The following is a 23,304-nucleotide window of genomic DNA, read 5'->3' on the forward strand; positions in this document are numbered from 1 at the left end:
GCCCGATATCGAATTTTGGGATCCCAGAACGGCAGAACGGACCACGGCAAGGGTCATCCAGGTGCCAACCCCCACCCCTTTTCTTCACAGACTTGGTGCCCAGCTTTGGGCGACGAAGGGATTCTCACGGCTGAATAAAATGCAACCCCGCACTAAAGTGTAAGCACGTGCAGCTGAGGGAGGAGAGCGGACGAGTGAAGTCATCAAAAGGGATCATCACAAAAAGAAGGGATCTGCAGTGGTCCTTTGGCTCAATTGCTCTCGATTGGGAGAACCTAAGGCTTTGTGTGTGCGTGTTGGTGAAGGGGTCCCCGCCTCGGTTGCCCCAAGCCCCGAGGCCCGTCAGGTAATTTCCAGGCTGTTTTTCTTTTCTTTTCGTAGGGGTGTGTGTGTCCAGTCAAAGTGGTTCTTGCACTTGTCCATGCATTACCACAACGAGTCCTGGTCGGCCCAATTGCTGCTCCAGCCACCTGCCTCGGACACACACGCACAAGCACATACTCTCGCTCCCGTCCGTCAAACAGCTGGGGCGGGCTTATCGGGATCGGGCCGTCCAGAGCCTGCTCCAGAGTTCGCTGGGCGGCGCGTGCGTTGGGCCGGTTGTGCGTCCCGAGGGCTTCAAGCTTCATAACGGTCTTGTTCCACGTCGCGCTATTATCCACTGTGGCCCGAGCTTTCCCCTCTTTATTCTTCTAATTCTTTTTTGTTCGTCTTTTCTGCATCCCCCGCTAGCCCCTCCCTGTCCGAGTCGCAGCCAAGCAGGGACATCGCTTCCTGGACCCAACAACGCCACCAGCCTGCACTCGCAATCTCACTCTCTTTTGCCAGTGCCAGCGCCGTTGCGACCAAAGACCACTCCTTCCGAACACGCTTCGCGTAGAGCATCGCGCTAGCCCGCCTGTGCTGCACCTCTGGTCCCATTGACCCGTGACCATCCTCGGCCGAAGCTTTGGCGGCCCCTTCTTTGCCAATCGATCGCATCGTGCAGCAGCAGCACCTGCAGCACAAATTTCCCTGGTTCGCTCCACCCCGGTCGTCGACAAGTCGCACGCGTCCACACCACACGCTCGCTAGACTTCCACGACCCTGGGCCCCCTCCCCGGACACCCTCATTTTCGCTGCCGTTTTCCTGGCTTCCAGCGCGACGTACAGCCAGTCCAAGATCCTCACGTCACCCACTCTCGACCGGCCTTGCACAACCACGCGAAGTCGACCCGATCGCCCGGCAGAAACATCAACCTCACTGGCAGGAGGGGAACACCAAGGGTCAGCGCAGGAGCCGGAACAGATCACGGAACATCCAGGGTGAAGAAGAAAAAAGGCCTACGAGGAAAAACAAGGAAAGCGAGGGAAAGGGATCGTGCGGGCCACAAGCCAAAGGAACCCCCAGGCGACCCGACGACATTTGCTCGCCACCAAGGTATGTGCAGAATCCCCAACCATCTCTCGCCCCCAAGGACGCCCTCAACTCGGTCGACTCGTCGCCTCTCGGCTCCTGTCGTATCCTTGCCCGGTGTTCCTTGCGCTGATTGCCATTTTGTGGCACCCTCCGCTTGTTTGCTCTTCATATTTTGTCTTCCGACCCTGGGTCGGCTCCGCAAAACCAATTGTCATGCGTCTGCTCGCTCCTCCTCCACTGCCGGGCCTCCTGCAGGACCAGAGCCTGGGGTTTCTTCCATTGCACACACACGCTTCGTTCTATCCGCCCATCCCAAACAACACTTCTGTTTATATGATCGCCTACTACATCCGTGCCCTTCCTTATGTACTGACGCATAAACCCGTTTCAAGAACCCTGGACTCAACAGGCGGGTCAACAAGTCCACCACCGCCACTGCCCTCTACCGTTGTTCCCGTCTGCCTCATGAGCAGGCTTGGATTGTGCCGGCCCTGTGCACTTCACTGGTCCACCTGCCCGGTGCATAACCCCAGCCATCCCCCTTCGGTGAATTTTGATGGGGGCTTGACCAGTGTTGCATCTACCCCCTGAGCCTGGGTCCGACAAAATCCAGCACGTCCGCGCAGCTCTGGTCACGCCCGCGAAACTACCGCGTCTTCGACTCTCCTCGACGGCGTCCATCAAATATGGCGGCCACACTCCCAACGGCATCGCGGCCCACGAATGGGCCTCCGACAGCCGCACTTCCGGCACTACCTATCACCAAGACCCGAAAGAGCACCGGCGGCATGGCAGCAACACCCTCACACTTGGGCAGCAGCACGCCCAGGAGCGGCCTGCGCGCTCCTTCGTCCACCTTCCTCCCTCCAACAACACCCGCGCCCACCACGGCGCTTCCGCAGCCGCGCGCTGTCTCCGTGGCCGCCCCGACGAAAACGATACGGAAAACCGTCAGCATAAACTCCTTCCCACAACCACCTCGCGGCGACGCAAGATCCAGTCTCCCACCAAGTCCACTCTCCAACAGCGGGCCGGCGCCTGCCCGGAAGTCAAAGAGCCAGGCAGCGCTGGGCTATCAGGTCAATGGCGCCCCGAGTCTCCTCAACGGCACCGAAGGTATATCTGTTGCGCGCGGGCCTGGGACGCGAAGCTCCGATGGCTTGATCAGTGTGGGATCCCCGCCTCAGAGCAGGAGTTCCTCGGCACAGGACTCTTACTCTACGTCGGCTACTCAGTATGATGATCTGGCAGACGGTTCTCAACAAAAACCGGGCGCTGGCGCAGCTGAGGGCACCTCAAGCAAAATGTCGTCCAAGCTCGAGGGGAAGGGAAATGTTGTCGTGAGCGTGAGGGTTAGACCTGATGCCGGCGGACACGATCACTCGAAATCAGACGGCGAATGGATAGTTGAGGGAAAGAAGTCTCTAATATCATATCGCGGCAAGGAAGGCGGCGATTATTTTTATGGTATGCAAGACTAATCCCCCTTCCTTTTCACTCCCCGTATTGGTTGCTCGGTTCAGCGACTTACGCAATGCTTCCTCGGCAGATAATGTTTTTGCGACACACGACGACAACTCCAAGGTCTACGATCACATCGCCAAACGACTAGTCCGTAGAGTCATGGAAGGATACCACGGAACGGTCTTCGCATACGGAATGACGGGTACTGGAAAGACCTTCTCCATGCAGGGCACCGCTTCGTCGCCAGGCGTCATTCCCCTCGCAATCACCGACATCTTTTCTTATATCCGGGAAACACCCTCCAGAGAGTTTCTGCTACGCGTCAGCTACCTCGAAATCTACAACGAAAAGATCCACGATCTGTTGAGCATGTCCACAGGAGGCGGCATTGGCGGCGCTGGCGGGCAAGACGAGATCAAACTGCGCGAGGACAGCAAGCGTGGAGTCTATGCCAGTCCCTTGAAAGAGGAGATTGTGCAGAGTCCGACGCAGCTGCTGCGTGTGATCGCCCGTGGCGACCAGGCACGTAGGACGGCAAGCACGCAGTTCAATGCGAGGAGTTCGCGAAGCCACGCAGTCGTTCAGATAGTGGTTGAGAGCCGCGAGCGCACGCCGGGCTCGACGTCTGATAGCAAGCGCTCTGGCCTCGCGCCGGGCGGAGTCCGTGTGTCAACTCTGAGCCTGATCGATCTTGCTGGCTCTGAGAAGGCGGCCGAGAGCAAAGAGCGACGTACCGAGGGTTCCCACATCAACAAGAGCTTGCTAACGCTCGGTACCGTCATCTCCAAGCTGTCAGAGAACAAAGACAAGGACGGAAAGCCCTCGGACAAGGACGGGAAGCACCTACCATACCGTGACAGCAAACTGACCAGGCTGCTACAAGGTGCTCTATCGGGCGGCTCCCTTGTGAGCATCCTATGCACCATCGGGATCGGAGCCGCAGGGAGCGCGGCCACGGTCAGCACACACACCAACGAAACGATCAATACATTAAAGTTTGCCGCACGCGCCAAGAACAATATCGTCAGCCATGCTAAAAAGGCCGAGGAGGCACTCGGGGCTGGTGGCGAGGGCGGCGCAAAGGTCCTCCTCGAGAGGTACCGCATGGAAATACTGGAGCTGCGGGGTCAGCTTGATGCACAGGCCAAAAACAACAACAAAAAGGAGGCCGAGGCGGAGAAGGCTCGCGATGTGGAGCAGGAGCGGGCACGCGAGAAGCAGGCCGAGCACCGACATGAGGAGCAGTTGCTGGAAATGCAACTTGCACGCACGGCTCTGAAGGAGAGGATCGATCACCTCAACCGACTGATATTAAGCTCAAAGTCGATCGGGGTGAACAGCAGCGGCTCATACAGCTCCCTGGGGATGCACTCTCGAGCGTCGCTCGCATCGGTCAGATCTCTGGCAACCACGGCACGGGGCTCGATGCTCGAGCGGTCCTCGTCCATGACATCATCATCCTCTACCGTCGGCCGGCGGACCAGCAGTCAACGACTTTCCGCAACGGGCGAAGCTACGGTGGAGGAAGACGGCAGTGTTGGGGAGTTTGGCGATGGGGTTGCGTCACTGGCTGCCCAGAACCGGGCGCTCCAGGCCGATCTAACTGACAAGAACCGTTACATATCGACGCTGGAGAAGCGCCTGCTCCAGGCCCGGAGGACAAGCTCCTCGCGTGCCTCCGTCCTCGGACCCAACAAAGGTATCATGGTTGGCGAGGACCACAGTGTCGCGGCTGTGATTAAGGAAAAGGATGTCGAGATCGCCGAACTACGAGCGCGACTGGACGACAAGGACCGGATGCTGGCCGCGCTTCGCAGTGCGGCCAGATCGAGAGAAAACGCCGACAGGGTTGACTCTCGCGCCGAGGCCCGATCCTCGCAGGTGATGGATTCTCCGCAATCGCCCAAGCCGTCTCCCCTGACAGACTCGAACCCAAGCCCTCCCTCTATTGCTCGGCAGGTGTCGAACCTAGGTCGCGGGACCAAAAGCGTCGATGAAATGAGCCGAATCCTGGATGAAATGGTATGTGATCGCCTCGTTCAGCACTCTTGCTTGATTTCCTCCAGCGCCCTCCCGACATCCTACGCCTCGGAACTTTAAATTATGTATGGCTAACCTGATTTGTCTTTCCCCCTTAAAGATCCAGGACCGAGTTGAGAGCGGGCACATTGTACGCGGAACTCGTGGCAGTGTCAGGATCGCGAATGATCGAAAAGGCCCTACCGCTACGGCCACGACCAAGCCGGCGGGGCACGCACCCATTATTGTCTCTACTGATGTGTGAGGCTCGCCATGGCACATGGTCGTTTGTTTTCGCCGTCTGCTACTCTGCTGTCATTCTGTTTTCTTTCCTTCGGCGTGGCAGCAGCAGCCACACCCACCGATGATGGCCGCTTTACCAAACACTAAAAAATAACTTGGGCAAGGGAAAATATTTGGGTTGGGCTTGGCTTGGAGGCGAAGAGGAGTTCTGGATTGGGCTTGTGAACGATACGTTTGTTTCATTTTGCTCTTTCGTTTTTTGCCCTCCCTTGCCTCTTCATTTTCATTTTCTTGGGTTGTCTTCATTCGTCTTTCTCGCATGTCACCTCCCTTTTTTCCTCCATGATTTTGCGGGCGACCGTTCTATACCCGACGCAATTATTCTCTCTCCTTCTCTCGGTTTTCTTCCAGTCACGAAGTTGGCTTTTGTTTTAACGGCTTTTGTTTTAACGAGCTGTTTTTGCTCCCTCACAAATTGGTGAGTGAGATCCCGCGAAGGGACTGCTCGCAATTCCAGGCCGAGCTGTATTATATCGTGTATATCCCTTGGCATCGGGAGCAGTCCTCATAATGTTGACGACCACAAGAGGAGGGAGGAATGGTTTAGACGAGTGCGTGTACACAGGTGGACAAGAAGGGAACAACGGCGCGAGGAGGCTATCATAGTTTATTATGTGGCATCATTACGGGCAGACAGGCTCTCCCTGTTTTGCGGCCAAGATTATCTATCTCTCATTCCCTGACAGAGCCAGTGAGCACGCGATGAGCGAGGCACGGGATCATCTAGAGATGTCCTAGGTCGAGGGCGAGGGAGGTGCCCCGCCGATTCTTTGACTTTGCGTCGGTGGCGCATTGTTGAGGGATGCACAGCCTGGTTCAAGACAAGACGTGTGTGCGCTCAAGGCAAAAAAGCAATCGCAGGCGGACACGCAGGCGCATAAAACATATGAAAAGTAAGAAGGCCCACGATGGTCGGACTACCCGTTCCGTGAACCGAATAGGATAGCACAATAGGTACCTACCATCCTGCCTAGGCGCGCACGTGTATGTGTGTGTCTCCCAGTATGTATGAGACTGTGTACAGCGTACACATGCGCATCGGTCACATCAACGAAACCGGGTTACTTTCTCGGCAGCCGCCGGAAAATCCCCAAAATCCCATGTTCCACACCGACTGGTTGCTCCTTCCCCCCTTCAAGTCGGCGGATGGCTCCCAAGCTTTCCCGAGCTTGCGGGCTGACGCCAGTCCATTCGCGGAAATGGGCCCCTAATTGCTGGGGGACTTTTGTGGGACCCCTTTCCCCGGCTGAGATCTGCGTCCCACTTTAGCACGCGCGTGTTTCAGAGCTGCAGGGGGCTCTTGATGGTGATCGTCCGTCCCGTCTGGCTCTGTCGCCCCTTTCCCACGACTGTCCAGTCACGATGCAGCGTGCCAGCCGATCGGGCTCATCTTTCGTCCTGGTTTTTCTTTCTTTCTCTTTCACCCTGTCTTCGGACGAGTGAACCCCTCACCTGCAGGCAGGGCTCACATTCGTTGATCCCCTTCTCGTTGATCGGCCGGCGGCTGCCATTCCATGCTGTTCCAGGCAAAAAAAAAAGGCGCACCACAAAGGAAGGAATGCGTGTGTGCTTCGCCGCACACGCCGCACACGCCGCAGCACACGCAGCAGCACATCAATATTCAGCCAGTGAGGGAAACCCGCTGGCTTGCGGCCGTTTGGCCCCCCCGCGCCATTTCCCGCACCCCGTCTGTCTGTCCTCGCGTTTCCCACCCCGGCGACGACCTGTGAATGGTCTGGTGACCAAGTCCTCTGTCTCGTGTGCCGAAAGGCCCCCGTTGACTCGGTTCTTCTCTCAGGGATCGGCCTTTTCCCCGCCGCCCTTATGACAAACGACCTTGGCGATGACGTTGCCATCTGTTCCCCACCGGCGTTGTCAATGGGATCTCTGTAAATAGCACACAAAGCACAAGTGGTGCAGCCGCCTCGCCTGAGCGGTCCCCATCTGACCGACCCCCAAGTACATGTGCCAAGGTGCATACATCAAGCAAACGACCGTCTGTGCCGCCCCCCCCTCCAGGGAGATTGGGATGCGCAGGATGAAGGCTTGAGATGCCGTGAGCAGCCTCGGGAGCTCCCTTCTTCGGTCAAGGCCTGCGTCTGACGCTAAGCTGCCTCCTAGCGGCTTTTAACCTGCCACCCCAGGTTTCCATTTGGCTAGCCGAAGGGGACCATTCATCCTCTTCCTGTCATCTGGTTCCGACGGACGGCACCCAAACCCACTTGCGCATCGCTTCTTGACTCGCTTGAAGTTTGTTTCTTTGATATTTATTTAACACACTCTCGTCGCCCTGCCCATCGCATGCACCGCCACTGGTCTCTTCCTCACTCCTTTACTTCACTTCCCCTTGTCTCCTTTGGCCCTTGGCCGGAGCTTGGGCGTCGGTGCACCCGGCCGTCTTTGTCTCTCTTTTTTTCTCTTTGTTCCCCGCCTACATGGCGTCTTTTGATACCCCTGCGCCATAGACATCATGCCTCCAACACTAGACCTCAGCGGAGCGACGCACTCTAAGATGATCATGGCGCCGCCGAGGATCAACCTGCGGAGGGCCGCCTCATACCAGGGCGACAGAGGCCCTCTTTCTTCAACTTCGTCACGCTTCAGCTTTAACCATCTTGTCTTCGCCTCACCGCCGCCATCCCCTAGGCTTCCCACGCTGGTGCCGCCGCCTCGCAGGAGCTCGGGTGCACCGCGGCCAAGTCGTGTTCTGAAGGCTGTTTTCTGGGTCATGGTCGCCTCTCTCATGCTCTACTCGGCACTAGCTAGGGTCAAAGATTCGGCTGTCTTGTCGTGGCTTGACATGGTCGGACCGCAAGGAGCCGAACGCTACGAGATGGTGCCCTGGGATTCTCTGCCCGACTTCGCCAACCCCATCGTGCTCGACGACAGGAAACGGGGTGCCAGCTGGACCGTCTCGATCCCGCCGGGACATCGATTTCCTCTTTCGGTCAAGGAGTATGCCGAGATGCCCGCTCAGTGCCGCGAGGTTTCGAGGCGGGTCAACGAGCTCCGACAGCAGAGCAAGCACTCGATACATAACCCGTTCAGCCGCACCGACGCGAGCTCCTACTTTATTGACATTCGAGAGGCCGAGAGAGTCGGAATTCTGCCGGGCCTTCTCGGGAGAGCCAAGAAGGCGCCGGCCCCGGGCCAGCACGGCGCCGAGGAGGATCGTGGTATGGTCGGCGAACCCAAGGGCCATCTCGTGAACGGAGAGGTTTGCGCCACCAGTCTGATTTTTGTTCTCGAGTCTGCCGACGCCGGGCTCGGAAAGACGCTCATGGCCATGTGGACGGCATATGGGCTGGCCCAACAACAGGGAAGGGCCTTCTTCATCGACGACTCACGCTGGGCATACGGGGACTACACAGCTATTTTCCAACCTCCTCCGCGGCCAAACTGCCGATCACCTCCGCGTCACCAGATACTGCCCTGTCCGTACCATGCGCGCCACCTTGTGGTGACCCCCGCCACCGCCGAGGACTTCTTCACAACTGCCCTGGCTGCTGAGCTGCCGTCCCGCGAGGGAGGCCGAGATGACCCCGCCTCCGAGAGGCGACTACAGAAGGACCAGTACCAGCTGACTCGCCAAGGGCATGATGCTCTGTTCAGGCTCAATGACCAGGACGAGGCGTACGTGTCCAGGCGGGTGAAGGATCTGGCTGGCAAGGCACACAGTGGAGGCGTGGCCGTTGGGGTCCATGTGCGGCGTGGGGACCGGCGCCCGCTCGAGTACCAATATCGCGAATCATACATCCCGCTCGAGGCATACACGGAGCGGATCGGGAAGATCCTGGACGGTGCGCGCGACAGCACGGGCGCACAAAAAACGCAGGCACAGGACCCAACCCGCTCCGTGCTGCTATTAGCATCAGACGACCCCGTCGTGTACGAGTCGGAGGGGTTTGCGGCTGCGTTTAGGGCACAGGAGCAGATCAAGCTGGCCAGCAAGACGGCTATCCAAAAAGTCAACCCCGACAGGACAGTGATGCACAAGTTTGTGGATGAGGCCTGGGGCTGGGAGGGCGGCTTCTTCTCAGCAGTGTTCTGGAACCTGGGGCGGTCGTCGGTGGGCAAGGGGTCGGGCAGCTCTGGGGCGCCGCCGTCAGCCGACACGCTGAGGCTGAGGAGCCTGATCGGGAGGGCCTACATGATGGACCTGGCCGTTCTCTCGAGGGCCAGTGACTTTGTCGTCTGCACCGTTAGCGCGATGGGGTGCCGGCTCGTGGCCGTCATGATGCCCGGCGGCTGGGACGAGGCCCTTGAGGGAGGCCGATGGGTTAATATCGATGGCGACTACGGCTGGGACGGCAGCCTGTGGTGAGTGGTGAACGGCCACGTAAACGTGCGACTTGCATGCATTTTCATTGGAGTTTTGGGAGACGGTGTTATTGGCGTCACTTGGTCGGGCTTGACGCACGATGCCGCCCCCATATTGTTTGCTTTTTTACTCGATTCCCTGTCTTCTCAGTTCGTTCTGACAAGGTCCGCTTGCGGACTCACTCACCCAGCGCCTCCTTTTTGTCACTGTCTTTAACTCTCGATACTAGCGAAATACCCTCCCAGCACGTGGGATCGCGCTGTCGACATTCCCAGACGCCTTCTTATTTCTCGTTGCTGCCTTTTTTTTTCTCTCGCCTTCGCTCCTCCCTATTTGTTGCCCTTTTTGCCGCTCCTGATGTCCGGACCATCTCGGGGTTTGCAATGGCTGGCAGAGCTGGACACATGGCCCATTCTTGTACATAGATATGGAAAACCAGGTAGAACAAAAAACACCACCCAAAATGGCCTCAGCGCCTGCCGAATAATTATAAAGGGGTGCCTCGTTTGGCTGAGAGATAGAGTGCGTATGGGATATTTGCAGAAGCCGTCGTCAGCTCGGGGATGGCCTCATCAGGCCATCTCCATCAGCACTTGGCGATGCGGTGTGGAGAGCGGTATGGGCGGTAACCCAAGGGTCCACCCCGCCGCGAGGGCTGGATGGAGGAATGGTAATGAATTTCAACAGATGTCCACAGATGTCCAAAGCCGGCAGCAGCCAAGGGAAATTTCCAACATGGCCTTGTGGCGCGGTCATGGCGTGATGTTGATTGGGCCGTGGCCTTGCCTCACGCAACGCTTCTTCGTGGCCGGCCCCGCAAACCGTGAACGTATTCGGGAGGTACCTGCCTACGTGTTCCGTGACTTCCCCGTCAGCGCCGTTCGCTCGCATTCCTGTCGAACACGAATACGAGTACCAGCCAATCAGGTCATTCCAATTCGCGGGTCATGGCGGGGCCCTAAGAGTCCAGATTGGCTGTCAAGTGTGATCCAATACCAGTCAATCAATTGACATGGGGAAGAAAAGGAGATGGACTGACAAGAAAAAAAAAACCAATACTAGACGCAAGGGTGTGGTCTAGCGATTCATTGGGAATAAAGACCCTCTCCCTCGCCGCTTTCTCACCGGCACCGCAAGTGTCGCCATCATCACACAGACATCGAGTCGCCACCAAGACAAGGCACACTCTGTCTGACCGCACCGCACACCCGCCGCCCTTTCCCTCTCGCCCTCTCGTAACCGCACGCGATGGGGCTTCTCCAGGAGGTCGCGGAGCCCGTGCTCCAGCGGTTCTCCCAGCTGGGCACCGCGTCGCAGGTCGGAGCCGTCGTCGCCGGCGTCGTCTTCCTCTCCGTCTTCCTCAACGTTCTGAAGCAGGTCCTGTTCAGGGATCCCACCAAGCCCCCCGTGGTCTTCCACTGGTTCCCCCTGATCGGCAGCACCATCACCTACGGCATGGACCCGCCCCGCTTCTTCCGGGAGTGCAAGAAGAAGGTTTGCGAGCCCGACATCCCCGGCCTGTCGTCGAGTTGTTCCGGACACAAGACTGCTAACACGGCCGCGGAATAGTACGGCGACGTCTTCACCTTTGTCCTCCTCGGCAAGCCAACCACCGTCTACCTGGGCACCAACGGCAACGAGTTCATCCTCAACGGCAAGCTGCGCGACGTGTGCGCTGAGGAGATCTACACCCCCCTGACCACTCCCGTCTTCGGCAAGGATGTCGTCTACGACTGCCCCAACTCCAAGCTCATGGAGCAGAAGAAGGTGAGCTGCCGCGGAGAGAACACGCAATGGCTAAACGTGAACCCTTGCTGACCTCGCCCCATCCCTGGGTTGCAGTTCATGAAGATCGCCCTCACCACCGAGGCCTTCCGCTCGTACGTGCCCATCATCTCGGACGAGGTCACCAACTACTTGAAGAGGACGCCCGATTTCAAGGGTGAGCAGGGCGTGGTCAACATCTGCCCCAAGATGGCCCAAATCACCATCTTCACCGCCTCGCATACCCTGCAGGGCAAGGAGATCCGCGATCAGTTTGACGAGTCGCTCGCTTCGCTGTACCACGACCTCGACATGGGCTTCACCCCCATCAACTTCCAACTGCACTGGGCTCCCCTCCCCTCCAACAGGCGCCGCGACCACGCCCAGCGTACCGTTGCCAAGATCTACTCGGAAACCATCAAGCGTCGCCGCGCCCGTGGTGCCGATAAGGAGGCTCACGACATTATGTACCACCTCATGAACTCGACCTACAAGAACGGAACCCCTGTCCCGGACCACGAGATTGCCAACATGATGATCGCCCTGCTCATGGCCGGCCAGCACTCATCGTCGTCAACCAGCTCCTGGATCATGGTGCGCCTCGCCTCGCGTCCCGACATCATGGAGGAACTGTACCAGGAGCAGGTGCGCGCGTTCGGTGCGGACCTGCCCCCGCTTACCTACGAGGACCTTGCCAAGCTGCCGCTCAACCAGGCCATCATCAAGGAGACGCTTCGCCTGCACGCCCCTATCCACTCCATCATGCGCGCCGTCAAGCAGCCCATGCCCGTTCCCGGTACCAAGTATGTAATCCCGTCCAGCCACGTCCTCATGTCGGCTCCCGGTCACTCTGCCAGCGACCCTGCCTTCTTCCCGGAGCCGGATCTGTGGGAGCCGCACCGCTGGCTGGCCGACTCGCACCTTGCACCCCGACTGGGCCCCGCCGCCGACGAGGACGAGGAGAAGATCGACTACGGCTACGGTCTCGTCAGCAAGGGCACCGCGTCTCCTTACCTGCCCTTCGGCGCTGGAAGGCATCGGTGCATCGGCGAGCAGTTTGCCAATGTGCAGCTTCAGACCATCACTGCAATGATTGTCCGCGAGTTCAAGTTCCGCAACGTGGACGGTAGCAACAAGGTTGCCGGAACCGACTACGCCTCGCTCTTCTCCCGCCCTCTGGAGCCGGCCAACATCCACTGGGAGAGGCGTCGCAAGTAGGGCTGCGACATGCGCCCATTCTGACGCGACCCAGACCAAAGACCTTTTTGAAACAATAGAGGGGCAGAAGGGAAAGGAAACATTGCAGTGTATATACCTAGATTTTATACCCTTACTAGACGAGACGGCTTGGCTGGTCTGCGTATGACAGGAGGCACGTGGATTTTTGGCACGGTAGCTCGTGCTTGAACGGAACCCGTTCGGCCGCATGACGAGGACTGGCCTCTACTTTTTTGGATATGGCACACGCGTAACCTCGATAATCATAATAACTACTTCATGTTTTCCATGTTTTCATATAGAGACCCTGGCGGACGGTGCGCCGGGGGTGGGGTCGTGGCTCAGACGTCGCGGCAGGACAAGGATGGACGACGGTTAATGTCTGTGCGGTCGTCGCCATATAAGGGAAGTCCGGACGGCACTTGTATCGGACAGGTTGTGTCCTTGCCTTTAGTTAAGCGACACAACTATCATTCCCAAAAAACGAGCAGCCCTATTGCCGTCCTCTATGACCATATACGAAGTGAAATCACATACAGTCACCTCGAGCAGAAGGAAGCAAGAAAAGAAAATGACATCGGACGAAGAGCTGGGACCGCTGGTCAGGCTCTGGGGCATCAGGCTGGACCAGCTACCGCCAACGACGGCCAAAGCGGACGAGCTGGCGCCGTTTCTCGGCTCGATCCTGCGCGAGGCGATCCGGCTCCTCGACTCGGCCGTACCCAGGGCATCGACGCCGGGGCCCCAAGACGCCAAGGCGACGGCGTGGAAGAGCAAGGGACGCAGGAGGCCGGCGGGCAGCCGGGCGGAGGTAGAGCTGCTGGAGCGGACCTTTTCGGCGGCGGAGCTCGCGCGCGTCTCCTCCTCCTCCTCCTCCTCCTCCTCCCTCGTCGTCGGCCACAGGCCGACAGAGCGCATACGGGCAGAGACGTGGATCGGGCGGCGGTCGGTGCACGACGACGGCGACGACGGCGACGGTGGCAGCAGAGACGAGGCGGCGGGGGGCTTGGCCAGCTGGGCCGAGTTCCGCGACGGCCTCAAGGACCGACACGCCGAGGCCGAGGCGACCTTCACGCCGAGCATCGCGGCACACCGGAGGGCGGCGGCGTGGGACTGCGGGGGCGTCGAGGTCGAGGTGGCGGCGGGTGGTGCGGCTGGGGAGGAGGCAACGACGACGACGTGGGGCGACTTCACGCTCGCCGTGGAGGAGGCCAGGCACCGCATCGGGCGGCCGCTGCTCAGGGACCGAGTGTTTGCCGTGCTGCAGCTCACGAGCGCCGTCGTCGCCGCGCCGGCTGGCGGTGGGGACGAGTTTGTGGTTGTGAGCATACCAATCGTCGACGAGGCCGAGGGCGAGCGGGAAGCTGGGACGGTCACGGGGAAGGGGAACGGAAAGGGAAAGGAGAAGGAAGCAGGGGCGGAGGCGGAGGCGGAGGCAGAAGTGGCCAGGAAGCTTCTGCCCGTCCTGGAGCTGGCTCGGGACGGCGGGGTGGTTGTCGGGGCCTACGTCAGCGTCGAGCGGGTGCGGCGGCTGGGGGCGGGCGAGGCCGAGGCCGAGGCCGGGAAGATCGAGTGGGTCATGGCCACGGCCTCGGACGCGCGCGGCGTGCTGCCCGCCCGGGTGCAGGCCATGGCGGTGCCGAGCCAGATCGTCAAGGACGTGCCCTGGTTCCTGGCGTGGGCCGCGCAGCAGAGGCCGGCGCCCGAGGCCGTATGAGCGGGTTACCTTGGTTAGTCCACTTGCTTGGCTATCACAGCCACAAGCTCTTGAGCTTTCTCAGTACGAATATTTCCCGATTAATACCTATATATGATATCTTGCTCTATTAATGTTGCGCCTCCCTTTTTTGCCTCAAACCCCTTTTCCTCTCCCTTTACCGGAACCCGAGCCACGCCATCAGCTGCTCCTGGCATTGTGGATGTCCAGAACCAGGATGTCGGTGGCGCCGACCTTGGTTAGCTCGTCCATGACGGGCGCAATATTCTTCTTCTCCACCATGGCGCTGACGGCAACGGCCCCCTCCTGGTCAATGGCGGTGATGGTCGGGGCGCGCTTGCCGGGCGTGATGGCCGTGGCCTCGGCCAGCCTCGACCGCTCGACGTTGTATTGGCAGAGCACGTACCTCTGGGCCGTGATGACGCCACGGATGCGCGAGGCGATCAGCTCGACCAGCTCCGGGTTGCTCGGGGACTTGGACTTGATCAGGATCGCAGATGACTCCACCACCGTGTCGATGGCCATGAGTCCTGCCGCCTTCATGGTCTCGCCAGATTCTAGACGTCGAGGAGCACAGCCAGCCGGTTAGCCAACCTGGGCAAGCGACGATCGGCCAACATTGGAAGTTAAAAAAAAAAAAAAAAAAAAAAAGGGAGAACAACTAACCAACAAGGTCTACAATGCCGTCGGCCACGCCAAGGGCGCACGCGGCCTCGACACTCCCGCTCAGCTCGATGATCTTGGTGCGGAGCTTCGGGGGCGCCGACTCGCCGTCGAGGCCGGCGGCCTGCTCGAGGTTGGCAAAGTACTTCTCGGCCAGGTGGACGAAGCTGGTGCCGATGTTCTTCCCGACCAGGTCGGCCGGGGAGGCGAAGGAGCCCTTCTGTGGCACCTGGACCTGCAACTTGCAGGCGCCGAAGCCGAGGTCCAGCACCGTCTCGCAGCCGCGCTGCTGATGCTTCTGCCCGCCCTCGCCCTCGCCCTCGCCCTCGCCCTCGGGGCTGGCGAGGCCCGATGAGCCCCACCGGGCGCGGTTCGCGGCGCGGACGCCGGCGTCGTGCTCCTGGACCTGGTCCTCGCCCGTGATACCCAGGTCGACGCGGCCCTCGCCCACAAAGGTGGGGATGTCGGCCGCGGGCAGGAAGATGAGGGCGATGGGCAGGTTCTTAACCAGGGCGATGTCCAGGCGGTTCTCTCTCCTGAACTGGATGTCGGCTCCCTCGAGCAGGTTTAGGGAGTGCGCCTGCAGGCGGCCCTCTGCCACGTGGGGGAGCAAAGCGGCGTGTCAGCGCAGGGCCGTGCTGGCCTCGATTCGGATTGTCTGCGACCATCTAGAACTCTAGGGCACCCAAGGAGGGTGCTTGGGACATCTAGACGGCCATTCAGCAGTTGCACATGACTCACTTTTAGGCACCGCAAACAGGAGGCGTCCCTCGAGGCTTTTCACGAATGTCAGCGTATCCAACACGATGATATCTGAAGCAAAACGGACTGAAGATGAATAAGAGGCGCTACTCACTGGTTCACTAGATCCATGGCGGCAGAAGATACGGGTAGGTGTGGGCAAGGTGGTGATGTACGGGTCGGTGCCGGTATCGGGATCGAAGCTGCTCAAGTATTGTCACAAAGACAGGGTGGGCTGGTGGGCTGGCGCAAGCTTAAGGATATGCAAGCAAGTTCCTGCAGCATCCATCGGGATGTGGGGACCTGCCGGCCAGGCCCCACGCTCTGGCTGCCTGCATCACTGCTGTATAGAGGTACTTAGCCTTTGGTGTGTACGGCTTTTCTCCTCTTTTTTTTTTGGAATTTATTCCTGTTTCTCTTCTTATCTTCTCTCCATCTCCCTTTGCTATAACCCATCTTGTCCTAACAAGGTTATGAAACAACCCTCTTGCAGTATTCAACAAGTGCCTGGTCTAGCTCCACATATCTACAATACAGAATTCTTACGTGCCCCAGATGACGACACGCCCATCAACTCCGCTCGCTGTCAATCGATATAAATTAGCTTTTGCCCATGCCATTTCCTTGGCTTTTGCGCACGTCGACTTACAACTGAACTTGGCCAGGCCCGAAGCGGATTCTTGGTAGGGGCGTATGGTGCTGATGGTGTTCTGGTGGACCGTCTTGAGCTGGGTGTCGTCCTTGGCCTTGCCCCTCAGGTCCATTTGGCGGAACATGTTGAGGGCAGACTCTTCGCGGCCCTCGGACAGGCCGGCGGGGCGGCTTTTGGCCTCGAGGGTGCCGCTCAGTTGCCAGCCTTGCTCGCCACCCTGGAAGCGGAAGGCCTCGCAATCGTAACCGGCGGCGATAATCTCGGCCTCACCGTTCCAGATGAGGCCCATAAATGGCAGCAGCTGGGTGGTGATGCTAATGAGGGCGCGCGGCGGCTGGTCAGGCCCGCCGGGGTAAACGACGGTGATGGAGCTGTCGTGGGCGGCAAAGGCCAGAGCGTCGCCCGAAGGCGAGAAGGCGACGGCGTGGACCCAGCCGGCCGAATTGTTGAGGTACTCACCGCAGACCGTGTTGAAGGGCAGGCGCTCGCCCCAGGCGCTGGGCTCGGGCTTGGTGTCGACGCCCTTAATGAAGCTGCTGAAGACGCGGGCGTGGGCGTCGGTGGAGCCGGCGGCCAAGAGCACCGAGTTGGGGTGCCAGGCAACCGTGGTGATGGTGCTGCGGATGGGCTTCTTAAGGTGTTTGGACACCCACCAGTCGTTCTCCTCCTCGAAGTAGCAAATGGCGATCACGCGGTCGCCCGAGCCGACGGCGAACTTGGTCTCGCTCGGCGACCAGCGCACAAAGGTGGCGGCCCGGTTGATGCGGAGCAGCACGAGCGTCGGCTTGTAGCCCGTGGGCGAAGGCTCCCAGACCAAGGCATTGCGGTCTATTTGCGGCAGTGGCCCCGGGCGCGAGGCGTGAGCGGGTGCCAAGGTACGGACAAGTCATGGGGGAAAGGGGGTGATTGACCTTGCGAGCACGAAACGATGCGGCCCGAGTTGGGGGCAATGTCGACGCTGGTGACGGTCTTGTCGTGGGCCTTAAGCTCGTCCTTGAGCTTGAAAGCAGAGCCGACCTTGGAGTAGAGCTCGACGGTCGAGTCGCGCGCAATGGCCAGGGTCTGGCGGTCGGCCGAGAAGGAGTGGTCGGCGATGGGGTTGTGGAAGAGGTGGTGGACTTCGGGCGGCGCCATGGCGGGCAGAAGAAGGGGGTGCACGGTTCGTGATAGGAGTGGCTCTCGACTATCACGGTGCCGGACCTGTAGGTAGTAGGTAGGTGCCTAGGTAGGTAGGTAGGTAGGAAGCTGGCAATGGTTGATGGATGGGAGCAGGGTCGACGTCTTTGGTACTCGGCGCATGCAAGCTGCAGGTTCAGGGCCAGTGACAACGACAAGCCGCCTTCAGTCAATGCATGCGCAGGACTGGCCCAGCGACGTAACTGGGTGGGGTTAGTACCAAGACGCAGGTCACGCAGGGGCTCCCACGTCCCACACCGCCCGAGCTTCAGGCGTAAAACCAGTGCGCGTGATTGGTGATGAAAAGTGCGGTGTTTTGTTCTAGGCTAAGGCCCGGAAGGCCGAGTGCTACGAAGAGTGCATAAGGTGGGCTTCAAGGCCCGTGCGTAGGCTGATGACTCATCCCACCTGACAGGCGGGAGCTGTGTCCCGCCTTTTTCGTGCGAATCCTGAGCAAGCAGCAGCGAGACGAGCTTCCATATGTGTTTGACCTCGACGCGACAACCACCCTCTCCACCAACAAAAGGGCACGCCCTGCATCCTCGCGCCGCACCGCGCCGTGCCAACGTCTGCACCTCCTCGACAAACGACAAACTCTCGCACAGACAGGATCTCTCCGACACGGTCTCCCCGACAGGGTCCCTCAGACACAATGGCCACGGCCTCGGCCGCAGCCCCGCGTGGCGCTGGCCTGCCAGCCAAGGTCTCGCAGGTCGCCCCGAATCAGACGTGAGTGTGCCGTTCTGGCGCTTTACACCGATAGACCGTACGGGCAGCCACTGAACCCCGCCTGCGACCTCCAACAGGCTCTACGTGCGAGACATACCCTCGTCGAGGGGATTGCAGAAGCAGGACATGCGCATGGCCCTATATATGCTTTTCTCAACATACGGCCCTGTGCTCGACGTTGTCGCTCTCAAGACATCCAAAATGCGCGGACAGGCCCATATCGTGTTCCGGGACATACACGCCTCAACACAGGCCATGCGCTCTCTACAAGATTTCGACTTTTTTGGGAGCAAACTTGTAAGTCTGGCACCGCCTTCACCCTTAGCGAGCGTGTGATGACTGATGGAAGAAATCCTGCCATGGGTAGAAAATCGAGTACGCCAAAACAAAATCAAACACAGTTGCCAAGCTGGACGGCACATTCAAGCTGTCCAACCCATCAGCATCCACAAACGTCCAAGTCACGGAACTGCAGCAGAGTATTTTCAACGCGCCTGTGCCAGGGGCCGCAGCTCACGGGCTTCCCACCAAGCCCCCCTCAGCTGGCGACCACGCCATGAAGGACGCCGATTCCGCCGAAAACAGGGGCCAAAAGCGAGTCAGGGATGAGGAGGATGAGGATGAGGATAGTGACGTCGCCATGGAGGAGGACAGCGACGACGAGTAGGCTTACTGTCAACCATACTTTTCCGGTTCAGACCGGGCCTACTCGCGCGAAATCCGGTGTGGCGATCCGGCCTCCAAACGCGACTCGGGGAGGGAGAGGAGACACAACCGTCTCAGCCCTCCGTATGGCACGCCTTCTTGGAGCCTTGTTAGACGGCCACCACCCAAGTCTGCTACGCCAATGCCATCTCGGTTGGCACCCAGAGGCCAACGCAGCCACCCACCAGCCCCAACCAAACCATCAGATAGTCTTCTCTGGAGCAGTCGAAGTCCGACATTGCATCTCCAAGGAGGCATGGGTGGATGAAGAAGGTTGGCAGACCTGTTATGGGATGGTGCTGAAGATAGGCGGGGGAAACAAAGAAAAATGACAGAAAGAGGACGCAGCGTGTTAGTATAGACCGACCGGCCCTGAACTCGGAAGAAACTCGGAAGAAGGCTGCATATCCAGACTTGCTTACATCTGCTGAGATGGCCCCAATCGGCCCTTGCGTCCGGAGCCGTTCTTTGAACTGGTCGGGAACCAGGCGCCGGAAGACCGTATCCAGGTCCAGCGCTGGCTCGTCGGCTGGCAGTCCGCGCAGAGAGAACCATAGGCACGGCACTCGGTAGGTAGGGTGCAGGTGAACCTCATAGGTGACGCTGGGCAGCTCTTCGGGAGTGGGTCGGCTGGGCAGGGCCGACTGGCACGGAGGACTCTTGGTTCAGTCGCAGCGAGGGGAGCTGTGTGGCATGGCAAGCTGCGGGGAGGCGGAACATACCGAATCCGCGTCTTCGAGGTCCATCATGTGCTGGTCGGCGCCAACGTGGGCGGCAGTATCTTCATCGACAGCGCCGAGTGAGAAGCCGCCGAGTTGGGCAGAGAGGCCAGCGTCGTCGAGGGCGAGCTCGGCAGCGGTGATGGGGCGGACTATCTGGACATATGTGCTGTACTCGGGACCCAGGGCAAAGCAGGCGTCGAGGGCAGAGATGACGTTGAGCTTCCACTGCTTGCGGAGCGGGCCCAGAGCGGCACGTCGATACCTCCTGTCGAGCTGATGGCAGGTCTCGGCAAACTCGTCGGCGTGGAGGAAGGGATACTCCCGAAAGTCGGAGCTCCTTTTTGCGCGCATCGGGACGTGATTTTGGTCGGATTAAGCACCAGGCTTATAGACAGGTGCCTAGGTTCTAGGTTCCTACCTAGGTAGATACAGGTAGACGGTAGACAGCCCTTTGTACCCAAGACGAAGTTGCTCGATCGTGGGGGTTTTGGAATGATGGTGTCCACACACATTTCAAAGGCCACCCCTCCCAAGAAATACCCAGCTAACAGCTCTTGGTACCTAAACTCGGCGCTGTGTAATTGTTGGGTTGGCACATTACACCCATCGCAACTTGTCATGTTACCATTTCATACTACTCGTAATATGCATTTGAAGCCAAACTCATATGTAAAGTTTGACCCGAGTTGGCCCACTGCCTCTGGCTGTAGTATGCGTGCCCTTTTCACAGAAGTGGCAGGCCGGAGGTGGTAAAGAACAAGGCTGGGCACCCGCAAACAGAAAAAATAAAGAATGACGGCAGGGCTGCACTAGGGCGACGGATTGGGCAGTGGTGGCTGTTTTTGTTTTGTTTTGCTAAATCAGTTAGGTGGTCGAATGCCGATTGGAACTCACTGGCCAGGTGGTTTCTAAGCCCGTCACTTGCTTCTGCGAACACATATCTAATCACCAACCTGCTCGTCTATCTCCTAGCCTTTATTCGGGCTGCTCAACTGCAATCTTCATCGTCACCAACTGCTTTGCCGTCGCCATCATAATTCCACTCCGCCGACCTCGACCCACCTCCACATACCTGGCCTGGGTGGGAACCTTTGTGGCTGCCAGGGTCAATCGGTCAGAGCTGGCTGGGGCTTCCAAGATCCGCACGATTTGCCTTGACTCGATCCCAAGGGGAGAAGAGGCCCCTTGGACAAGCTATCCCCCCCCTGGAGCCGAGGTGGAACGCCACGTCGCAGCAGTGGCAGCGAGCCAGGGGCCCCCAAATATAGGTGGCAGTAACCACGGCTGAAGCCGCCGCTCCCGCTCCCGCACAAGCCGAGCTAGCTCAGCAAAGCGCACAGCACACAGCACGCAGCAGCGACAGCCTCCTCGCCGCCGAGGCCATGTCGTTCGCAGTGCCCAAGCATGTGCCGTCGTCGTTTGGGAACCCACAGCAGCGAGAGTTGGAAGACCATCTGTGGGCATCCTCGCGCGCACAACAGCAGCAGCACCAGCGCCACATCCACGGCGGCGTGCTTGGTGGCGTTCAGGACCGCGTCGGCGGCTTCTTCGACCCAGCCCGCCGGGCCGCCCTCCCGATGTACAAAGACAAACCATACGCATACCCGCCCTCCCACCGCAGCCGCCCCATATACCGGTCCAAACGAGGAGTCGGATTCCTGTTCCTGGCCGTCATCGGCCTCTTCTACCTGAGCGGCGCCTTCGAGGAGCACAGGGAAAAGGTCACGAAGCCGTTGCGGGCCTGGTCATGGCCCCCTAACGGCGGCAAAACGGCCCTGGGCGCCAAGGTCGATTGGCTACAACGGAGGGCGCGCGTGGTCGATGCGTTCGAGCTGAGCTGGGCCGCCTACGAGCGGTACGCGTGGGGCTACGACGAGTTCTATCCCGTCTCCAAGCACGGACGGCAGATGGCCAAGAGCGGGCTGGGCTGGATCATTGTGGACTCGCTCGACACCATGATGCTCATGAACCTCACGGCGCAGCTGAGCCACGCGAGGCAGTGGATCTCCAAGTCGCTGACGTACGACCAGGACCAGGACGTCAACACGTTCGAGACGACGATACGCATGGTGGGCGGGCTGCTGTCGGCGCACTACCTCTCGACCGAGTTCCCCGACATGGCTCCGCTGGCCGAGGACGACCCCGGCACGCCCGGCGAGGACCTGTATCTGGAAAAGGCCAAGGACCTGGCGGACCGGCTCTTGTCGGCGTTCGAGACGCCGTCGGGCATCCCGCTGGCCAGCGTCAACCTGGGCAAGTTCCAGGGCATCGCGTCGCACTCGGACGCGGGCGCATCGTCGACGGCCGAGGCCACGACGCTGCAGCTCGAGTTCAAGTACCTGGCCAAGCTCACGGGCGAGAAGATGTTTTGGGACAAGGCCGAGAAGGTGATGGAGGTGGTAGACGGGTTGAACGAGTGGGACGGGCTGGTGCCCATCTACCTGGACCCGGCCACGGGCAAGTTTCGGGGCGAGAACATCCGTCTAGGCAGCAGGGGCGACTCGTACTACGAATACCTGATCAAGCAGTACCTGCAGACCAACAAGAAGGAGAAGGTGTACAGCGACATGTGGCACGAGGCCATGGGCGGGGTGCGCAAGCACCTGGTGTCGTACACGGAGCCCTCGGGCTTCACCATCATCGGGGAGCGGCCCGACGGGCTCGGGCGGCCGCTGTCGCCCAAGATGGACCACCTGGTCTGCTTCATGCCCGGCACCATCGCGCTGGGGGTCACGGGAGGGCTGACCGAGGCCGAGGCGCGGCGGCTCAAGACGTGGACGCGGCAGGACGAGGCAGACATGCGGCTGGCGCGGGAGCTGATGCACACGTGCTGGGGCATGTACAAGTACATGGCGACGGGGCTGGCGGCCGAGATCACCTTCTTCAACGTGGGGGACCCGGCCGCGCGCGAGGGCGACGCGCACGCGACGCCGCCCGACCACTTCTCCGAGGACCCCCAGGCCAAGTGGCGCAAGGACTACGTCGTCAAGGAGGTCGACTCGCACAACCTGCAGCGGCCCGAGACGGTCGAGAGCCTCTTCTACATGTGGCGCATCACGGGGGAGAACAAGTACCGCGAGTGGGGGTGGGAGATGTTTGCGTCCTTTATGGAGCACACGGCCGTGCCCGACGGCGGCGGCTTCACGAGCTTGTCCAACGCCGACCAGATGCCGCCCGTGACGCGCGACAACATGGAGAGCTTCTGGCTAGCTGAGACGCTCAAGTACTTTTACCTCCTGTTCTCGCCCAACGACGTGCTACCGCTGGACCGCATAGTCATCAACACCGAGGCGCACCCGTTCCCTCGCTTCGACATGGGGCCGCTATTCTCGACGGGCTGGAGCCGAAAGGCGCGGGGGAGCGGCGACGGCGGCAGCAAGAAGGACGCCAAGAGCACGCATTAGATGGTCAGATAAGAGCAATGTCGGAGTACATGGTATGGGATCTGTGTTGCATTTTTTGTTTGGGTTGGTTGGCCGAGCTCGGGTAATGATATAAAATACATAAAATGTCGGCCCGGACAGGCTGGGAGGTCGTTTGGCATTTTGTAGCATTTCCAGTTGGTACCGATCTTATTTTCTTGGCTTGTTTTGGGTGCTACCCGATGCTACGTGAAAGTGCCAAAGCGAAGGAGCGCAGTTGTTAGTGGCTTTATGGGCAGGTGCCAGTCGCGTGCTTATCAGGCAGCCCAGCTGTGCTTGCCGTTTGACA

General features: G+C 59.6%; 9 protein-coding genes across 9 annotated transcripts; 6 read left to right on the forward strand and 3 right to left on the reverse strand.

Annotated features, from left to right (window-relative positions):
- The first annotated feature begins 700 nt into the window (after positions 1 to 700).
- GGTG_10294 (kinesin-II 85 kDa subunit) lies at positions 701 to 6,188 on the forward strand. Its single transcript, XM_009228166.1, has 4 exons — positions 701 to 1,420; positions 1,792 to 2,866; positions 2,949 to 4,885; positions 5,004 to 6,188. Exons 2-4 carry the CDS (start codon positions 2,086 to 2,088, stop codon positions 5,145 to 5,147), a joined length of 2,862 nt encoding a protein of 953 aa, XP_009226430.1. The 5' UTR covers positions 701 to 1,420; positions 1,792 to 2,085; the 3' UTR covers positions 5,148 to 6,188.
- A 361-nt stretch (positions 6,189 to 6,549) lies between these two features.
- On the forward strand, positions 6,550 to 10,093 carry GGTG_10295 (hypothetical protein). The gene has a single exon (XM_009228167.1). The coding sequence runs from the start codon at positions 7,656 to 7,658 to the stop codon at positions 9,507 to 9,509; it is 1,854 nt and encodes a 617-aa protein (XP_009226431.1). The 5' UTR covers positions 6,550 to 7,655; the 3' UTR covers positions 9,510 to 10,093.
- A 410-nt stretch (positions 10,094 to 10,503) lies between these two features.
- On the forward strand, positions 10,504 to 12,777 carry GGTG_10296 (cytochrome P450 51). Its single transcript, XM_009228168.1, has 3 exons — positions 10,504 to 11,000; positions 11,076 to 11,273; positions 11,349 to 12,777. Exons 1-3 carry the CDS (start codon positions 10,755 to 10,757, stop codon positions 12,486 to 12,488), a joined length of 1,584 nt encoding a protein of 527 aa, XP_009226432.1. The 5' UTR covers positions 10,504 to 10,754; the 3' UTR covers positions 12,489 to 12,777.
- Positions 12,778 to 12,812: 35 nt separating this feature from the next.
- GGTG_10297 (hypothetical protein) lies at positions 12,813 to 14,205 on the forward strand (the record flags this gene model as incomplete). The annotated part of the gene is made up of 1 exon (XM_009228169.1): positions 12,813 to 14,205. The coding sequence occupies exon 1, from the start codon at positions 12,997 to 12,999 to the stop codon at positions 14,203 to 14,205; it is 1,209 nt and encodes a 402-aa protein (XP_009226433.1). The 5' UTR covers positions 12,813 to 12,996.
- A 56-nt stretch (positions 14,206 to 14,261) lies between these two features.
- On the reverse strand, positions 14,262 to 15,853 carry GGTG_10298 (hypothetical protein). Its single transcript, XM_009228170.1, has 4 exons — positions 15,725 to 15,853; positions 15,610 to 15,644; positions 14,872 to 15,462; positions 14,262 to 14,762 (listed from the first exon to the last, which is right to left on the reverse strand). The coding sequence occupies exons 1-4, from the start codon at positions 15,739 to 15,741 to the stop codon at positions 14,386 to 14,388; spliced, it is 1,020 nt and encodes a 339-aa protein (XP_009226434.1). The 5' UTR covers positions 15,742 to 15,853; the 3' UTR covers positions 14,262 to 14,385.
- On the reverse strand, positions 15,794 to 17,748 carry GGTG_10299 (hypothetical protein). Its single transcript, XM_009228171.1, has 3 exons — positions 17,173 to 17,748; positions 16,259 to 17,089; positions 15,794 to 16,192 (listed from the first exon to the last, which is right to left on the reverse strand). Exons 1-3 carry the CDS (start codon positions 17,393 to 17,395, stop codon positions 16,152 to 16,154), a joined length of 1,095 nt encoding a protein of 364 aa, XP_009226435.1. The 5' UTR covers positions 17,396 to 17,748; the 3' UTR covers positions 15,794 to 16,151.
- A 155-nt stretch (positions 17,749 to 17,903) lies between these two features.
- GGTG_10300 (U2 small nuclear ribonucleoprotein B) lies at positions 17,904 to 20,557 on the forward strand. Its single transcript, XM_009228172.1, has 3 exons — positions 17,904 to 18,166; positions 18,244 to 18,463; positions 18,534 to 20,557. Exons 1-3 carry the CDS (start codon positions 18,090 to 18,092, stop codon positions 18,831 to 18,833), a joined length of 597 nt encoding a protein of 198 aa, XP_009226436.1. The 5' UTR covers positions 17,904 to 18,089; the 3' UTR covers positions 18,834 to 20,557.
- GGTG_10301 (hypothetical protein) lies at positions 18,865 to 20,189 on the reverse strand. Its single transcript, XM_009228173.1, has 3 exons — positions 19,594 to 20,189; positions 19,294 to 19,515; positions 18,865 to 19,170 (listed from the first exon to the last, which is right to left on the reverse strand). Exons 1-3 carry the CDS (start codon positions 19,942 to 19,944, stop codon positions 19,006 to 19,008), a joined length of 738 nt encoding a protein of 245 aa, XP_009226437.1. The 5' UTR covers positions 19,945 to 20,189; the 3' UTR covers positions 18,865 to 19,005.
- GGTG_10302 (endoplasmic reticulum mannosyl-oligosaccharide 1,2-alpha-mannosidase) lies at positions 20,490 to 23,268 on the forward strand. The gene has a single exon (XM_009228174.1). The coding sequence runs from the start codon at positions 20,976 to 20,978 to the stop codon at positions 22,995 to 22,997; it is 2,022 nt and encodes a 673-aa protein (XP_009226438.1). The 5' UTR covers positions 20,490 to 20,975; the 3' UTR covers positions 22,998 to 23,268.
- The last annotated feature ends 36 nt before the right edge of the window (positions 23,269 to 23,304 follow it).

Source organism: Gaeumannomyces tritici (assembly GCF_000145635.1).
Source record: "Gaeumannomyces tritici R3-111a-1 unplaced genomic scaffold supercont2.5, whole genome shotgun sequence".
NCBI classification, from domain to species: Eukaryota; Fungi; Ascomycota; class Sordariomycetes; order Magnaporthales; family Magnaporthaceae; genus Gaeumannomyces; species Gaeumannomyces tritici.

What these genes read in the sequence shown, in the direction of transcription:
- GGTG_10294 (XM_009228166.1), top strand. Translation starts at nt 2,086, where the DNA reads ATGGCGGCCACACTCCCAACGGCATCGCGGCCCACGAATGGGCCTCCG. An exon ending in AGGCGGCGATTATTTTTATG is followed by an intron (nt 2,867 to 2,948) that starts GTATGCAAGACT and finishes CTTCCTCGGCAG; the next exon opens with ATAATGTTTTTGCGACACAC. An exon ending in GCCGAATCCTGGATGAAATG is followed by an intron (nt 4,886 to 5,003) that starts GTATGTGATCGC and finishes TCCCCCTTAAAG; the next exon opens with ATCCAGGACCGAGTTGAGAG.
- GGTG_10295 (XM_009228167.1), top strand. Translation starts at nt 7,656, where the DNA reads ATGCCTCCAACACTAGACCTCAGCGGAGCGACGCACTCTAAGATGATC.
- GGTG_10296 (XM_009228168.1), top strand. Translation starts at nt 10,755, where the DNA reads ATGGGGCTTCTCCAGGAGGTCGCGGAGCCCGTGCTCCAGCGGTTCTCC. An exon ending in TCCGGGAGTGCAAGAAGAAG is followed by an intron (nt 11,001 to 11,075) that starts GTTTGCGAGCCC and finishes GCCGCGGAATAG; the next exon opens with TACGGCGACGTCTTCACCTT. An exon ending in AGCTCATGGAGCAGAAGAAG is followed by an intron (nt 11,274 to 11,348) that starts GTGAGCTGCCGC and finishes CCTGGGTTGCAG; the next exon opens with TTCATGAAGATCGCCCTCAC.
- GGTG_10298 (XM_009228170.1), bottom strand. An exon ending in CCTGTTTGCGGTGCCTAAAA is followed by an intron (nt 15,463 to 15,609) that starts GTGAGTCATGTG and finishes CCCACGTGGCAG; the next exon opens with AGGGCCGCCTGCAGGCGCAC. An exon ending in CGGCATTGTAGACCTTGTTG is followed by an intron (nt 14,763 to 14,871) that starts GTTAGTTGTTCT and finishes CTCGACGTCTAG; the next exon opens with AATCTGGCGAGACCATGAAG.
- GGTG_10299 (XM_009228171.1), bottom strand. Translation starts at nt 17,395, where the DNA reads ATGGCGCCGCCCGAAGTCCACCACCTCTTCCACAACCCCATCGCCGAC. An exon ending in CATCGTTTCGTGCTCGCAAG is followed by an intron (nt 17,090 to 17,172) that starts GTCAATCACCCC and finishes TGCCGCAAATAG; the next exon opens with ACCGCAATGCCTTGGTCTGG. An exon ending in GGGCCTGGCCAAGTTCAGTT is followed by an intron (nt 16,193 to 16,258) that starts GTAAGTCGACGT and finishes ATCGATTGACAG; the next exon opens with CGAGCGGAGTTGATGGGCGT.
- GGTG_10300 (XM_009228172.1), top strand. Translation starts at nt 18,090, where the DNA reads ATGGCCACGGCCTCGGCCGCAGCCCCGCGTGGCGCTGGCCTGCCAGCC. An exon ending in CAGGTCGCCCCGAATCAGAC is followed by an intron (nt 18,167 to 18,243) that starts GTGAGTGTGCCG and finishes GACCTCCAACAG; the next exon opens with GCTCTACGTGCGAGACATAC. An exon ending in ACTTTTTTGGGAGCAAACTT is followed by an intron (nt 18,464 to 18,533) that starts GTAAGTCTGGCA and finishes TGCCATGGGTAG; the next exon opens with AAAATCGAGTACGCCAAAAC.
- GGTG_10301 (XM_009228173.1), bottom strand. Translation starts at nt 19,944, where the DNA reads ATGCGCGCAAAAAGGAGCTCCGACTTTCGGGAGTATCCCTTCCTCCAC. An exon ending in ACCTCGAAGACGCGGATTCG is followed by an intron (nt 19,516 to 19,593) that starts GTATGTTCCGCC and finishes CCTCCGTGCCAG; the next exon opens with TCGGCCCTGCCCAGCCGACC. An exon ending in TTGGGGCCATCTCAGCAGAT is followed by an intron (nt 19,171 to 19,293) that starts GTAAGCAAGTCT and finishes GCCTATCTTCAG; the next exon opens with CACCATCCCATAACAGGTCT.
- GGTG_10302 (XM_009228174.1), top strand. Translation starts at nt 20,976, where the DNA reads ATGTCGTTCGCAGTGCCCAAGCATGTGCCGTCGTCGTTTGGGAACCCA.